The sequence below is a fragment of the Rhinopithecus roxellana genome, chromosome 2 (genome assembly GCF_007565055.1).
Source record: "Rhinopithecus roxellana isolate Shanxi Qingling chromosome 2, ASM756505v1, whole genome shotgun sequence".
NCBI classification, from domain to species: domain Eukaryota; kingdom Metazoa; phylum Chordata; class Mammalia; order Primates; family Cercopithecidae; genus Rhinopithecus; species Rhinopithecus roxellana.
Window position 1 is genome coordinate 81430745 of NC_044550.1, and position 16630 is coordinate 81447374.

Consider the following 16630-nt stretch of genomic DNA (forward strand, 5'->3'; position numbering starts at 1 on the left):
TAACCGGCCCAAACCGAGGCAAACACTCTGGGAGGCCGACTCCGGCTTGGCTTGTGGCCCGACACACCGCCCCACTCCGCGCACACGTGTCTGTGACACTTCAGTGGCTTGCAGGACCTCCAGCGAGGATGTCTCCAAACCATCTCAGCCTACTCAACGGCATCTGGGATGTCCCCCTGCCTCTAAGTCAGACCCCAAGAAAGATCTTTGAGGACTTGAGCTTCACATTGAAAATCAGTGTGGAAAATGTGGGTGTCCGTGCGGCTGGGGGAGACAAAGGGGCCCAAAAACTCCCCGCCGTCCGCTCCAGCCCACTTAGTTCACCCTCCCACGGGGCGAGGGGCGGGTCGGGAGGCTGGGGTGGGGATGGCCCTGGAAGGGGTCCCTCCCTTCCCACCTCCCACGGCCCACCCTTACTTACTTTCTCTCGGAGCCTCAGCTTGGCCGCCTTTAGCCCAGGCGATGCGGAGGGGAAGCGGGGAGGAGAGAGGAGCCTGCGGGCTGCAGCAGCCGGGCAGTCCCAGAATCTCCGGACTGCGCCCCTGTCCCAAGTCCTCCGGGAACCGGGGCCGTGGACGCCCGGAACCGGGGCCGTGGACGCCCCCACCCGGGCGCCGCGGTGAGGCGGGCGCGCTGGGTTCAGCACCCTCGAGGCTGGCTCCCAACGTTCACGGCCCTCCCCCTCCGTCCGCCGCCGTCGCTGCCAGCCGCCCCTCCCCGCCGCAGCAGGGAGGCCCCCGGGGCCCGGGGGACGCGCTCGCGCGGGGGCTGCCCCCTCCCCTTCCCCCCACCCTGGGCGGGGGCGCGCGAGAAGCGGTGACGTCAAGGGGCGCGCTGTGGCAGCACCTCCCCGCGCGCTAGTTAAAAAGAAGAAGAAAAGAGGGAGCGAAACATGAGAGGCTGTGTGAGAAGCTGCAGCCGCCGGCAGAGGAGACCTCAGCATCATCTAGAGCCCAGCGCTGACCCTGCCTCCGCCTGCCCCGCCGCCGCCGTCGCCGTTTCTGTTCCTGCTACTGTACCACCTAAACAACTCCCGTTACACGGACAAGTGAACATCTGTGGCTGTCCTCTCCTTTTCTTCCTCCTCTTCCAACTCCTTCTCCTCTTTCCACTTCCCAGCCGCAGCAGAAAGCCCCTAACCCCACTGACACTGGCACAACTGAAAACGGTGTCATCTGCACAACTTTATCTCGCTCCTCGGGCTTCTTTAAGGCATTGGACCCATCGCCGCGTCTTTTATTTTTTGCGAAGTTGCATCGCTGAACATATTTTTGTCCCTGTCACCTCCCTCTGCCTCTGGAGTGCCCTGCAGCCCCGCAGCCTCCTCCTGGAGCTGCGCCTTAGTGCCTCTGCTGGGCAGTGGCGTTCCCCCCCATCCTCCCGCGCCCAGCCCCTGCTGCTCTGGGCAGACGATGCTGAAGATGCTCTCCTTTAAGCTGCTGCTGTTGGCTGTGGCTCTGGGCTTCTTTGAAGGAGATGCTAAGTTTGGGGAAAGAAACGAAGGGAGCGGAGCAAGGAGGAGAAGGTGCCTGAATGGGAACCCTCCGAAGCGCCTGAAAAGGAGAGACAGGAGGATGATGTCCCAGCTGGAGCTGCTGAGTGGGGGAGAGATGCTGTGCGGTGGCTTCTACCCTCGGCTGTCCTGCTGCCTGCGGAGTGACAGCCCGGGGCTGGGGCGCCTAGAGAATAAGGTAGGCAGTCACCGGCCTCACGGACGCGTACTTGGCATATTGGCTGGGTGGGGTTCCCTGTGGCTCTGGCAAAGCCAGTGGCTGTAAGAAGGGCAAAACTTCTTTGGGGGAGTTCTTTTCATAACTCTTCTAAAGCGCTAACGTGATTCTGTTGTGTGTTCCTCTGGGGTAAGCAAACAGCACTCCCGCCCCCAGAGTCCGCGGTCGGGATGCTGTGCAAACTTGCCTATCTCTGAAAACAGACGCTTCTGCGGTACCCGCACCCTGGGCTGGGTAAATATTTTAAAAGAATCGCGATGAACAGTGTGTTTTGGACCGAATGGGGCACTGGCTGCGGTGAAACTGTAAATTAAGGTGGCTGTGGTTTCCGGTTTATTTTTCTAGGGTAAAAAGATTTGTGCCGTTTTCTCCACGTGCTCGGTTAGGGAGAGGATTGAATTGTAAAGGATGTTGAAGCATGGTTGGTTTATGATCCCCAGCCCCGTCAGAGGGGGGTGTCTTGCATTACATTAGTTAAACCAACAGAAAGGAGCTCTTGGTCCTCCGGTTAGGGACCTGAAAACCACTGGCGAAAGATTTTGCTGGGGCGTTATTTATCACGTAAAACTGAGACGATTCTTCGTCATTTTGTAACATTATAAATTCAGACTTTCAGGGTCAGTTAGGTGTCTTGGAGGAAGCTCTTCTCTAAGAATTTGTTTTAAGAGTAATGGCATTTACGTTATCCTTGTGTTAATAAGTTTAAGTAAATACTAACATGGTGTTTGTTGACTGTAAAGACCGCTTGTTTTTGAGTTTGCAATATCATTCTTGCCAGGAGATGCAGTCATGGGTGGTATTCACTGTACTCCAAGGAATGATTGCTGGGTCACGTCATTAACAATCACTGCACGTGAAATAAACAATCAGGTGTCTTTGCTCCCCCTCCCTTTCCCCATTTTAGGTTTAATTAAGAATTCCTCTGTTAGAACACTGCCAGTTGTCAAGGTCTGAGAGACTCTTGGAAAACTCGTGCTTCAGTCTTGCTGGCCCAGGCATAAAAAAATAAAATAAAATACCCAGGCTGAATCTAATTTTTATGCTCAGTTCACGGTAGATTTCACTCTATTCTCATGTAAACAGCTCCTACGAATCAACATATGTGTCTGGGTGGTATCTCTCACTTTGTTTTGTAACAAAAAGCCATATTGCATCATTTAATTTGCTCAAGTCATGCAAATAGGAAAAAATCAATAGGACAAAAAGGGGTCGACTTATCCTCCTCCCCACTAAACTGCTGCCCACACACAGAGTCCTGTTGCTTATGGCAAAAGAATAACAACAACACCATTGTATTTGTTAGTTGGTTCACTAATGGGTGAAACTAGAGAACATCATTCTCTTTCAGTCCCCAGCTCTGTCCAAATGTTCATGCCTTTTGAGGGAGCATTTGTCCAACTCCTTCTATTCCCAGATGAGTGAGAACTGTCTTGCTGCAGGTTTTCAGCTGCAACTCTCTTTTTATTCTTACCATATGCAGCAGGAGCCTGAGATTCAGGGAACAGATATTCCAGGATTTTATTCAAAACAATGTCATTAAGCTCCTGTGTTGCAAATGAATTAAGTTTCAAAATAGCTACATTCAGGTCACCTTAAAGGTTTTATCAGGAGCCCTAAAAAACCAGCAAATTCAGAGAAAAGTTTAGAAATATTTGCCATTAAGTCTCTTGGTGTAATATATACTATGAATATACTGATGATCTAGGGACCCCTGCAGTACTCAACTCTTCCAGGGACATATGGAATGAAATTTTGTTCTTCATTAAATGGTGGGGAGAAGGGGAAGGGGGATGGGACCGAGGGGAGTTATAGCCCTTAAGAGATGTTATATAATTTTTTTTTTAAAGAAATCATTCTTTAGGAAGCAATCTGCCATGTTAACTATACACATTCCTTTCTGTTTTATGTGCTTCCAATCTCCAACAAACCCCTACTCATTTGGAAAGTCTGTCTGAATTAAGTTTGGTACACTAGACTTTTGCTGGTTCCATTACAAGTGGTTTATAAACTAACAATACCCAAATTGTTCAAAACAGAGATTTGCTATAGCTATGCATATGCATTCTTGACCTATATTAGTTCTCAAGTTTTAATAGTTTTTAAAACATGTTATTTTATAATAAACTTCAGTGTTTCCCTTTTTCCCGTAAGCCTTCCTGGATTATAATATATGTTAGGATCTTATTTCATAATGTGTATACAGGAGAGATGATTGCTATTTGAAAGGGCCCTTTTTTTGTTTATGGAAGAAAAAAAAATCCCCAGAAAGATTTCTGCAGCTTTTCAAGAAACTACAGTAGTAGGTTTTTCCTACAGGAAGAAATTTCTTAGACAAATAGATAGTAGCAAACTAGGTAGGAATATTAGCATGCTCAGCCATACAATTAAGTACTGTTTCTAGGCTAAGAAATTTTCTTTAACGAACTAGAATTGAGTTCAATTCTTTAGTTATGTAATTATGCTCTATTTTAATTTTTTATATATTTTAATAATGTTCTATATTGTAATAAGATTGTTAACTACCTTGACAAATAAGTACTGTCAAAATTTAGGAAGTCATATTATCTTAGCAATATTATCGCACTTTCTAAATACAGCATGCTAAAAGAATCTAATTCTCATTAACCAAATTGAATCTGCAACCAACTAAAATACCCCCATTTCTAAAACTTAACTTGTAGCCACAGAGGCATAGAAGCTCTCTCTACCTTGGGTGGTTTCACAGCCAAAGCTGTCAAGGAATGGGTGAAAAGTAATTGTTTTCAAGTGTGCCCTTTTACAATCATTTGTTTGCTCTGGCTCTTTCAGGCACAAAGGCTATTGTTGAACACATCCAACTAAACAAATAACTCATCCTGGGGTCCCTTTAACAGCTGCCTTAGTACAATGATCTATTTACATATTAGCCTAAAATTGAAACTGAACTCTTTAATGACATAATCCAGCACTATAGTTCAGAGACACATGTGTTCTACCCAACAGCTGAACAACCTTGTAGGCATATGATTTTTAGAAATAACTTTTTGTGTACCAAGTGATCTTACGGCGACATCTTAATATACTGTCATGTATTTTCTCCTTTTGTCCCCTCATCGAACCCATGTGGGTGCCTTTTGCCCTCTTTGTTTAGTTACTTGGTAAATAAAGAGAAATACAGAAGGTCTCTGTCACCCATTTTACTATTTGTTGATAAGCTATAGTTGGAGGCCACGCTTTACTGTGTATCCCCTATTTATCTTACCCTCCTTCTATGGATTTTACTTTCGTGTGGCTAAAGATTAAAGGATGACCTGTCAGATGTTATAAATTAGTAACAGCCACAATGATTACTAGGCATGCTGTAATAATGTTTCAAAGTTTTACATGATTTCTGAAGTATATTTAGTTTTAACCACTATGATGGTTTTGTATACAGCTTTTAAAAATTGACACAGGAAATTAGCTTAGATTGACGGCATCATCAGAAATAAAGTTAAGGACCTATATAAGATACAGACACATAGGCAAAAAAGAAGAAGAAATTACGCTACACACACCCAGACTCATCTGTCTAAAACACTGTTGCAGCTTTGGCTGAGTCAGTTTAATTGACTTCAGTAAGACTATTGGTTCATTGAAACCAAAGCCAGAATGATGGCTCTATCTATCTTCAAATAGGTATTTACACTGCAGACCTCACACAGAGCAAAATGTTACCATCCTGCTGGGCCGGAACAGCATGAAACTTTAAAAAGAATAATATTATACTTGATTTCAGATGATTTATTGAATCCTACTTCTGAAACTTTTGATGAGAGATCTGTGGCCAGAACACATTCCAAAAATTGTAAAAGACAAAATTCCTTAGGCACTAAAATCAAGCTCTTCCTGGATAGCAGCTGAGAGAGTATACGAGGATCATTTTGTTTCAGCTATAAAAAATGGAAGCATGCATAATCTCCATAAAACCAAAGGTAATTACATTCCAGTTTTTCAGCCAGCAAAAGAGGTGGCTTCAGCATCCTGCAGTTGTTCTGTTCTTAGTGGACTGCTATATGATAAACAAACAGAATTGCTATATGATAAACAAACAGGACAGAGTTGAACACTATTAATATTGAATAGATCTGGTGAGGTCTGCCAGAGTATGGACAATAAAAGACATTTAAAACATTCTTGGAATGCAAATTCTAAGGGTGTAGTCCGTGTTTCCTTTTAGAAAATTTTATCCATTTAAGCAATTGTTATTTAAGTAAATTGATAAGACTATAAATATAATTGTGATTAATAACTTTTCTGAATATTGTAGCTACAACCTGTTATACATTTTTCCAAAATATGATCACTTCTATTGGACTTGCTGCATACTAAAATTTCAGTATGCTTGTATTCAATTTTTTTCATTACTTTTCTCTTGCAGATTAAAATTTTTGTGATGACCTGGAATATCATTATCCCAAAAAACAGAAGCCATAGATTTACTCAAATTAGAACCTTAATTTGTTAAAGGAATATTTGTTTAAAACAGTGCTCTAGAATTTAAAATATTAAATTTGATTGATAGTTCTAAAGAAGTAATAAAGTATAAATATAGTTAGATGAATTGGGAAAAGGTTTAAAATTCAATTCCATTATGTTGTTTTTAATGTAAAAAATCGATACTTGATTTTGACAGCACTACATTTCCCGTGTCAAATATTGTGTTGATATTGCCTTCTATATATATTAAAGGAGGTTCTGAAGGCAGGTTTTTAAAGTTACTGCTAAACAACGAGACCTATTCTGTCTATTAATTGCTAAACTCAATGAATCAGTAACTCAAATTGGTCTTATTGAAATAAAAGACATGTCACTGTAAAAATTGTGATGAAGGTATGCCATTTTTCATTAAAATTCACTACATATTATTCAAAAATACTTCGTTAAGCTCTTGTGTTTATTCATGCATATAACATACCTGAGGACCCAGTTAAAAAATTTTTCCTGGCTAAGATATAATGAATAATAAAAATTGGTTTTAAACCTGTTTGATTTCACTTTGGATATTATTTTTATAAAACATGAATGTCAAATCCTACTTTAGAAAACTTTCCCTAATGCAGGCTGCAGATTGAAAACTAATTGAAATTTGAGAAATGTAACCCAAGTATATTTTTGACATAATCATATTAAGAATTTCAGGAATGAAATAGATTTTCACGTAAGACACAAATAAGCCATGTCTTGAAAAATTCTGTTTTGCATGCAGTTGGACAAAGGTTGGGATTTTAAAGCTAAGTATCATTCAGTGTACACTTTGAGGCAGAATGAAGTGATAAAGTCTTAAAGAGTCTAAATATAATTGCCTTTTATTTTTTCACACCTGAAATACAGATGAAGTCTTTGATTTGCAAGAATAAGAAGCACTTTTATGTATCCCTGCCTTTTGTTCTCCCAGCCCAGTCCCAGAGACTATACTTGTATCCTTATAAAGGCATTCTGTATTGTGACACAGTAATTCTTTTCAGAAAACTTCATTGGCTAAATTAGACTTTTCTACTTACACAATTGCAAAAAAAATAATAATAACTATACCTAACTTCACCTAACTAAAAAAATTGTTTGTTTCTGATTTATGACTTTCAGATATTTTCTGTTACCAACAACACAGAATGTGGGAAGTTACTGGAGGAAATCAAATGTGCACTTTGCTCTCCACATTCTCAAAGCCTGTTCCACTCACCTGAGAGAGAAGTCTTGGAAAGAGACCTAGTACTTCCTCTGCTCTGCAAAGACTATTGCAAAGAATTCTTTTACACTTGCCGAGGCCATATTCCAGGTAAGAAAAAAAAATGCATAAGTAAAATAAACCACTGCACAATATCCTTGTAAGATACCTGTGCTTAAATGCTTATTTATAAGACTTGTAAAATTTATCTTGTCTTTAAAATTACCTATTTTACCTCATAATTAACATTTCCAAATTTATAACTTTTATTGCCTCTAAAGGGAATATTGTAATTTCAGTCTGCAAATAGTATAATTGGTTTTGTCGACTTATTATATATTTCTTGTTAAGCTGATAATACAGGTAGTAATCTTTATACACGTTGTATTCTCAATCCAAATTCCTCGTTGGTGCCTTCTTTACTCATCAGCATCAATATCAAGGCAGCATCTTCTTCTACACAGCTGATACATAACTGGAGAATGTCCACTGACTTGTAAGATAGATCCTTAAACAAAATATGATTAGCAATCCAAAAAAGTAATATCTTACAAAGCACTTTCACATAAAATGACAAATTTTCTCCTCAAAACCCCTGTAAGGGAGGTAGAAACAGTGGAGTCTTCTCCAATTGACAGATGAGAAAATCTGAGCCTTGGGAGAAGTCAAACCCCTTGCTCAAAGTTATACAATGAGAAGGTGATAGGAGACGTTCTCATGCACATAGTGTCATGAACATGTCTAGTCACTGTTGTAGTTTGGACTCCAATAAGCATATATATTCATTAATTAACTTTTATCATCAAAAATTTGTAAACTTTTGTTGCTGTTGCTTTAGTTGGAAGACTCAACACAGAGGAAAAAAATAATTTAGTGAGACATTCTGTTTAGTTAGGCAAAGTCGCATACAAATCTACTGAAGATTAAGCAGTATTTAAGGAAAAGACAAGCTTTAAGAACTGTAGAATGCACTGAGAGAATTTTTTTAAGTGCTATGTACATTTTACTTTTTTCTCTGACCCAGGAAAGTGTAGATTTTTGTATTTTTAATATAGCTCTCTTAATAACCTTATAAAATATTTTGACTTGGGTTGCTTGCTTCCTTGAATATAGCATAACATATGTCTAAACCCATTCAATATGAAAATATTATTATTGTTTTCATAAACCACAACCATGTTTCTAAGCCTTTTCTCAAGCAGCTGTTTCTTCCTCTTTATCACATTCCCCAGAGCAAAGCAGAATAGGTCACGGTTGCCTAGATGGCCTACAAAGAAGTGATAACAGATTAGATACCATATATGTTTGCTGGAAACTTCAAGTCTTGAACATTTGCCTTTAGGACTATAAATTGAAAGTGATATCAACACTAAGCATTTTTGTTTACCATTATCTACTTTAGATAAATACAACATGCTAGATTTGGGGACTTAACTGTGGGGGTCTTTATATATTTGAAGTAATTTTAGCTTCAAACAACAATAAAATAAAAGTAATATCCACTGAAAGAGAGAGCACAGCAAACAGCTCAGAGCCAGAACTGCAAGCACCTCACTCCCCAGATCAACATATGTGGTGACGAATGACAAATTTATTTTTCTACAAAGTTTGTATATATGTAAAACTGCTGAAGTGCATCAAGATGTCAAGTGCTTTTGGTGGCCACCCAGGCTGCTTTGAAAGATAACCAGATGAAAGCTCCACTCTAGAGGTGGACAGAGCAGCAAGGGTGCTTTCCAGAGAATATGGAAGGCTTTACCCACAAGCAGAGGGGGCTGCCCCTGCGTACATCAAATGCTAATGATCATTCTCAATACTTGCCCCAAAAGTGAGCTATAATAACACACTCTTTGCATTACTTATGCTAATTGATTTGTTGCCTGGATGGATCCTTGGCATGTAGGTTACCACTTCCTAAGGTACAATAAATAAGATGCTAATCCCCACCCTTCCCAGCCCCTGCTTCCAGCAAAGAAGTGTGTTCACAACTGTGGAACACAGATTTTTTGGAAATTACTATAAAAGCAAATTTTAATAGTTTTCCCTTAAGTTGATTTAATGATATGGTTCACTTTCCTCTGAAGTTCAAAGTGTTGGAAAACAGCTACATTGTGATTCTTTTTTAGAAGAAACTAATCAACATATTTTTGACTATCCTCATTAATAGCTTCATCTTTCTACATAACAAGAACTTGAAGAGGAAGGTACCCCGAGGGATGTATTTTGCTAAAATAAGACAAATGCTGAAAGAATTGGGAGAGAAAAAATAATTCCAGAGACATCTTCATTTTTTCCCTATCACCCAATACATGAAGAAATTTATATATAAATGACCTAACGATTTGCTTTGACTCCACGGCTTTAAGAAAGCACAGTCACTTCAGAATATTCATATACCTACAAGATAGCTACTTCCTAGAATGCTTAATTAAGAAGTAGTCATAGTCTGCTTATTTTTCCAAAAATGGGAAAAGATATTACAAATCAGTATAGTGAGTATATACTAGAGTTTTATTAATCATAATATTTTCCAGTTGTGAATTCACTTAGGGAAGTAAATTCTCAAAACTTCTAAAATTGCCAAAAACTCTCTGCTCATCTCCTCAGGTCTTTCCTTCTGCTTAACTGAGCAGGGTAGCTACTTTGCTAATCACTAAAAGAAGGCATAACATACTCTATGGGAAGCATATCTAATGGACATCTATTGGCCTTGCTTCTTCCTCTATATCTGTGATCATAATGATTTTTATCACTCTTCGACCTCATCTTCTCAGCAGTAGGTTATTGCAGTGTGAAATGTCTGCACACAATTAGTTGAACTGGTTTAATCCTGTTGCTAAGAAGGCCAAGGTCAAGGGTTTGATTCAACTGAATTTTTCTAGTCCATAACCATTCCTAACCCTGGTCAGTTAGCTTACGCATGTGTCTTCTTAGTCCCAAGGGGAGTAAACCAGAAGGAATAAATACATGGATATATCAAAATCCACCACTTCTGTTAGGATATGTTCATGAGTAAGTCTTACTCCTGAAGAGTCCGTGACTCTTTTTTTTTTTTTTCCTTATCATGATGAGCATCACTTACAATGAGGAAAAATAACTTTTCCCTGGAATACATGCTGAGAGAAAAGGGAGAACTCAGAATACTCCAAGGAAGCATTTATTTTGTACGTCAGTATTCATAGGGTGCTTTGTGGTATAGCACAACGAGGCTCACTATCCAGGAGATATTTACAGGTCCAAGATAGTTAATAAATGATCAGAACTTTAAAAAATACAGCTGCTGGAATATTCAGTGTTTGTTCATTATTAGTAGACCTGACCATATTATGATGATCCTGAGTGAGCTAAACATGCGCTTTCAGTAAAATGCCAAACAAAGGGGAACCCTGGCAATAAATGTTAAAATATATCTCCCTACTCATCATTGCTCACTGCAGAATCGGGTCATTTAAGGTAAAATATTAATAAAAGTGTTAGTTACTTAAATTCAAATAAAATTACATGATTGTAAAAAAAAAAAAAAAAACATGCCCATGTATTTAAGTGAAATCTTCTGAACTGGTTTTCACACTTAGGTTATTCAATTTGTCTAAATTACATAAGAAGTTTGGAGTAAATTTATTGTCTGTATTTTTTCTTAATTTGCTAAGCAGGCATCATACCTCTGGAGCCACCAAGTTTATGAATATGTATTCATTAATCTTTAGATATTTCGTTTGAAAATGACTTCTCATTTCCTCGTGTTTGTCCCAGTTACTAATTCCATTTAAATTGGAATTGACCACCAGCATTGTTAATTAATTTCCCCTTAAGATGGTATTGGTTAGTAGACAGTAATGCTGAAATACACATGTTTTATAAGCAAGCTTGACATTTCTTTTGAATTGCATTTTGAAATTTTTCTGTGACCCTTCTGGCAAACATCACATTAAAACTATATTTCTCACTCACGTATCCAGTTATAAATATGACCATAGTATGACAGTCTTCCTGCATGCATAATATAGGCATGGAGATTTTGTTGCCTGGTGGTAAATATTTCCAAAACAAGATCTAACCCAAAACTGTGCAAAGAATTTGATTTAACAATTTAGTTTTTTTTTTTTTTCTTTTTACCTGTAAGAGACTTGTTTAACACTATTAGGCAGTTTTCATCTGAATGCTTACCCATTTAAGAAGGGAGGGGAAAAGTTATCTTTTGCAAATAGTGACTTGCTACAGATGAGTAAATGCTTCTATGGCCTTCATTCCTCTCCCCAGTTTCTAATCCTTGAATTTTTTTCAAAGAAAGATAACTTTCTGATTGCCTTGCCCCTCCTATGGAGCACTTCCCAGCTGCTTGCCTCTTTTTCTCTGTGCCCCCCACCGCATGCACACACACACATACACACACACACACACACACACACACACGCACTCCCAAGGACATCTGCTCTTACTTGCCTGGTTGCCAAGACAAGATCCTTTCCAATAGCCTAGTCAGAAATTGGCAGTGAAGAGTCTCTCTCAGAAAGTTCAGGGTGAGACATTTCACTCAAAAGTTAGGTCAAAATGTACCTCAAGCTTTACAACCATTTGGGACCTTCACTTTCAAAGATAAGTTTTAGGTTTGAGGGGTCCTAGGTCAAGCACACGGAAAGTAAACTTGTGGTGTCTTTTATGCACCATTGATGAGTCTCACTTGGCTGATTCCAAATTCTTAGAAATCCTTGCTAAATCTGAATTTCTTATACAACTCCTAAATTTCTACTGAGCTATTCAGTATGTTTATCACAAAATTGATGAGGTATGAAAATCTAATTTGTTATACAAAAATAAAAACTTTAGATATATGATATAAAGTATAAGACCAGAAGCAACAATTTAGTTCCACATATAAGGCTGACTCTGGTAGCACCATCATATTTTGAGAGCAGAAATCATTAGAATGTGGAAGTGAGTCTTTCTAATATGTCTCAGAAAGGTAACACCTTATTAATTCAAATTGTAAAGGTAATATCAAAACTTTTTTGCCATAAAGTTCTTTTCTTTCATATCCAAAGATAGCTGTCTTTATATAATAAAATATTTAATGTGTAAGAAAAGAAAAAACATCTTTCTTTTAGATCCTATTAAGTAACTCTGTTGTTATTTTTGTTTTGACTTGTTGATATGTCAGCTTTTCTGCTTGAGACGATTGAAGGAATATTGTAAATATAATTTTTCTATTACAAATTAATCATTATCTCCTATAAGTGAAGTGCAGGAAAAAGGCACTTACATATTTGAATATGGAGGTTCTGTTATAAGCATCAATTCATTGCTTGATCATTACACAGTGCGTCAGTTGTTTATTATAGTATATAATGACCTTGTGTTATTCATCAGATTTATTATTTAATCTTACGTAAGTGACAATACACTAAGACTTGTAAAATGACCAAAATTGGCACCTGATGGCCTGTCTCCTTCTTGATTCTTGCTTGTTCATCTGAGGAAGTTATTTAGTATTGTAGGAAAAAATGCTAAATGCTGATGATGAGATAAGCTCACAGGTACAACATACAGTAGCTAGAGAATCTTGAAAAGACATCAATGTAATAGCAAGATAAATGCTGAGTTTATCTTATTTGTACCTCAAAGGAGCCTTTTAATACCCAATACAATATTATTTCACTTTTACCACAATTTTTAAATTTAGTTTAAAACACAAATAGGAATCCCCATCCCTGATTTTTTTCTTTCTTTTGATTTAGTATTTATTTATTTATTTATTTTTTAGGATTGTGTCTCACTCTGTGGCCCAAGCTAGAGTGCAGTGGCATTATCTCAGTTTACTCCAACCTCTACCTCCCGGTTCAAGTGATTCTCCTGCCTCAGCCTCCCGAATAGCTGGGAGTATAGGTGCATGCCACTATGCCCAGCTAATTTTTATATTTTTAGTAGAGACGGGGTTTCACCATATTGGCCAGGCTGGTCTCAAACTACTGACCTCAGATGATCCACCCGCCTCAGCCTCACAAAGTGCTGGGATTACGGGAGTGTTTTTATTTCAGTCTAGGTTCTTCCTAAAATATCCATCTAGTTTCTAAAAATTGTTTTCCTCATCTTATATCTTTCAAATAAGGTGGTTTTACTATGACACTAAGTGTTTCTAATGAGTATTTTTATATTTTTTAAAGGTTTCCTTCAAACAACTGCGGATGAGTTTTGCTTTTACTATGCAAGAAAAGATGGTGGGTTGTGCTTTCCAGATTTTCCAAGAAAACAAGTCAGAGGACCAGCATCTAACTACTTGGACCAGATGGAAGAATATGACAAAGTGGAAGAGATCAGCAGGTTCATAAAGATAAATGCTCTTTAATCTTTAAAAAAAAACCCAACTGACAAATCTTGTGGTTTTGACAGTGAATCAACTGTCTGTGCTTATGTTCAGCATCTATATCCTCCAGATGCTTTATTTTTTTCTTTGTGGTAGTTTGTTTCTCTAAAATTCTAGCTTAAATGCTTTTAATACTTAGACTACTAATCTTATATTATGAGCTTGGCTTCTCTATGACTCATGTGAATTTTATGGGTATAGTTTTAAGCCTGAATCTTATGATTGTTGTTAGCCTATGGCACTGTGAAAATGTTCAGCTCAATTACTATTGGCAAATCAGATTTTTCTAAATAGATCTTAGAACTTTCTCTCTACATGCCTTCCATAAGGTTTATTTATTGTGAGTAAAACTAATTTTAATTATAGTCACTGAAAGATGAAAAAATGAGATTATGACATTTGAAAATATATACATGTTTTGATTCTCTTATTTTACTTTCTGATAGAAGGCTATTTTGTTGTTTGCCATTGAAAGAATTTAAAAGACCACTTAAAAGAATTATATTGTGACCCTTGGGTTAGCAGCACTTCATGGTTCTCAAAACCATGATTCCTAAAATAGAGTTTGAAAAGGATGCCAAGTGCATCCCTTATCTCCTTCATCTCAAGAAAAGCTTACTGGTTTTCTTTAATTTGTTTAGAAAGCACAAACACAACTGCTTCTGTATTCAGGAGGTTGTGAGTGGGCTGCGGCAGCCCGTTGGTGCCCTGCATAGTGGGGATGGCTCGCACCGTCTCTTCATTCTGGAAAAAGAAGGTTATGTGAAGATACTTACCCCTGAAGGAGAAATTTTCAAGGAGCCTTATTTGGACATTCACAAACTTGTTCAAAGTGGAATAAAGGTTGGCTTTTTAAATTTTATTTATTTTTGTGCTGGCTATGTTAATTTTATTTTAGTGTTACCTTCCTCACTGAAGGTATTTCTTTGTAATAAAAGAAAGAATCTTGCAGGAGAAAATAAGGCGACAACATAAGGAAACAATAATTACGGCACCTGAATTAGGACAGTGACATTAAATTTCTGTTATTTGTTGACTATTGTGCAATGCAATCGAATTGATATCTGACATGCTTTCCCTATGTAATTGACACATTTAAAGGAATCTTTGGCTTTATAAAGTATTTGTTTAAATATTGTTTAATGGGCATAGCACAGGATTGTACATCAGCATTTGCTAGTAGAAACAAAGAGGTCTTTTGGTTATTTTGGCAATTGCAAATCATTCTTTCACCATCTCTGTTTTTGAGTCCGTCTCATAAAAAATACTACTTATACTATGACTTCCTTGTACAATGTTTTTACAGGTAAGTCAAATATTTCTATAATTAGCCATCTATGTAACATATATTGCCCTCTTTTTCACTTCTCTAATTTGAATTCTCATGTTAAATAACCTAGGTATGTAAACAAAATTATTGTCAAGTTTGTTTCACAAGAGCAACACAGTACATTAGCAGTACTAAACTATAAAGCAAATTATGACATTCTAAAATTAAGACAGGTTTAATAGCTCATGCCTATTTTAGAGTGGAACAAAGTAACAATATGATTTGGGAAGAACTGGTTATCCTTTTCATTTCTTAACTGAAAAAAAAACCTAAAGGAGGATTTATGGTCTTCTATTCACATAGAAATGAGCTCTTTCTTATTTTGTTGTGCTGTACTCAGTGGTAAGAAGACCCAAATCAGAAGAAACAAGTCAGGAAAAATACAGATATAGTCCTGCTCTCTATTTCATTTTCTTATTGTGTGAGAGTTAAGATGACTCCAGTCTTTACTTTTTACCATTGTAAATAATGTTATTTATTATTCGTATACTTTTTACTTAATCTGGTCATGGATGACTTCCTTAATATTCACTCACAGGAAGGGCATTACTGAGTTGAAGATTATAACCGTTATACTTATTGCCAATTTGCTTTAAAAATATTTTCAGATATTTGAGAATAATAGTAATTATTTGAGAGAATATTAATATTAACAATAGTTTTCAAATGTGCTTTGAGTAAAAATGTTGGTATTAAAAAGATATGTATGATATAATGTAGATGTAAGGAGGGCTCAGAATACTGGAAAATGGTTTTATAACAAGAACTGATGTTCTTGTTTCTACCTCAATTTGACTGCCTTTTAAATCAGTGTTCCTTCAGCATCCCTATTTCAATTTATACCCTTCATAGGGATAGCTGATGATTCATTAGAATATTCAGCTCTGACATGGAGATGTTTCATCATGCAATAAAATTGTACAAGCAAGGATATAACAGTGCCTCGGTTCTGAGTATGTGTGTTTGGCAGTCTTCTAGGAATTCTGCAGAACTTGGCCAAATTTGCAAGAAAACTTGCAGAATTTGGACCTCCTTTTCCAGAAGAGCTCCCGAGTTTCTGGGGCCTAAAATATACTTCAAAATCTATTATTCTAGCGACTGATATGACATATTTTAAGGTGCAATATTTTAAATTCCTTTGGTGTTTTAGCACTAGTTATACCCACAAGATAGGAATATATCACATGGATATCAGAGTGTGTATAGTGAGTAACGAGATCACATCCTTCTTACTTAAATCAGGTTATGCTGCAGGTGGCCTTTATCTCAGTGTCTATGGAACTCTCTGATTGGAAGAGTTAAACAAGGCCGCTGTCAGTATGAGGGGGCAGATGCCATCACATTTATGAGTTGATCATAGCACTGATTTTGGTGGTTGCCCCGCAGATACTTGTAATGTAAAAGAGTTTTCACAGCTATTTTTGGCTTCTTTAATATATGAAAGTTATCATATATTTATGACAGGATTCTGTGTTTGTCAATAATCATTTTGCATAAGTAATGCTTATACTTTATGAATTTTC

The 16630-nt window shown here is 37.8% G+C and overlaps 1 protein-coding gene across 4 annotated transcripts in view; it reads left to right on the plus strand.

The window, feature by feature from the left end:
• The first annotated feature begins 730 nt into the window (after positions 1–730).
• The window catches only part of HHIP (hedgehog interacting protein), a 96425-nt gene continuing 80525 nt past the window's right edge, over positions 731–16630 (plus strand). For all 4 annotated transcript variants that reach the window (XM_010372148.2, XM_010372147.2, XM_030924266.1 and 1 more), the window contains exons 1-4: positions 731–1691; positions 7335–7527; positions 13578–13734; positions 14419–14620. In XM_010372148.2, the coding sequence (XP_010370450.1) occupies positions 1413–1691; positions 7335–7527; positions 13578–13734; positions 14419–14620 (831 nt within the window). In that variant the 5' untranslated portion in view covers positions 731–1412. The remainder of the gene's footprint in view (positions 1692–7334; positions 7528–13577; positions 13735–14418; positions 14621–16630) is intronic.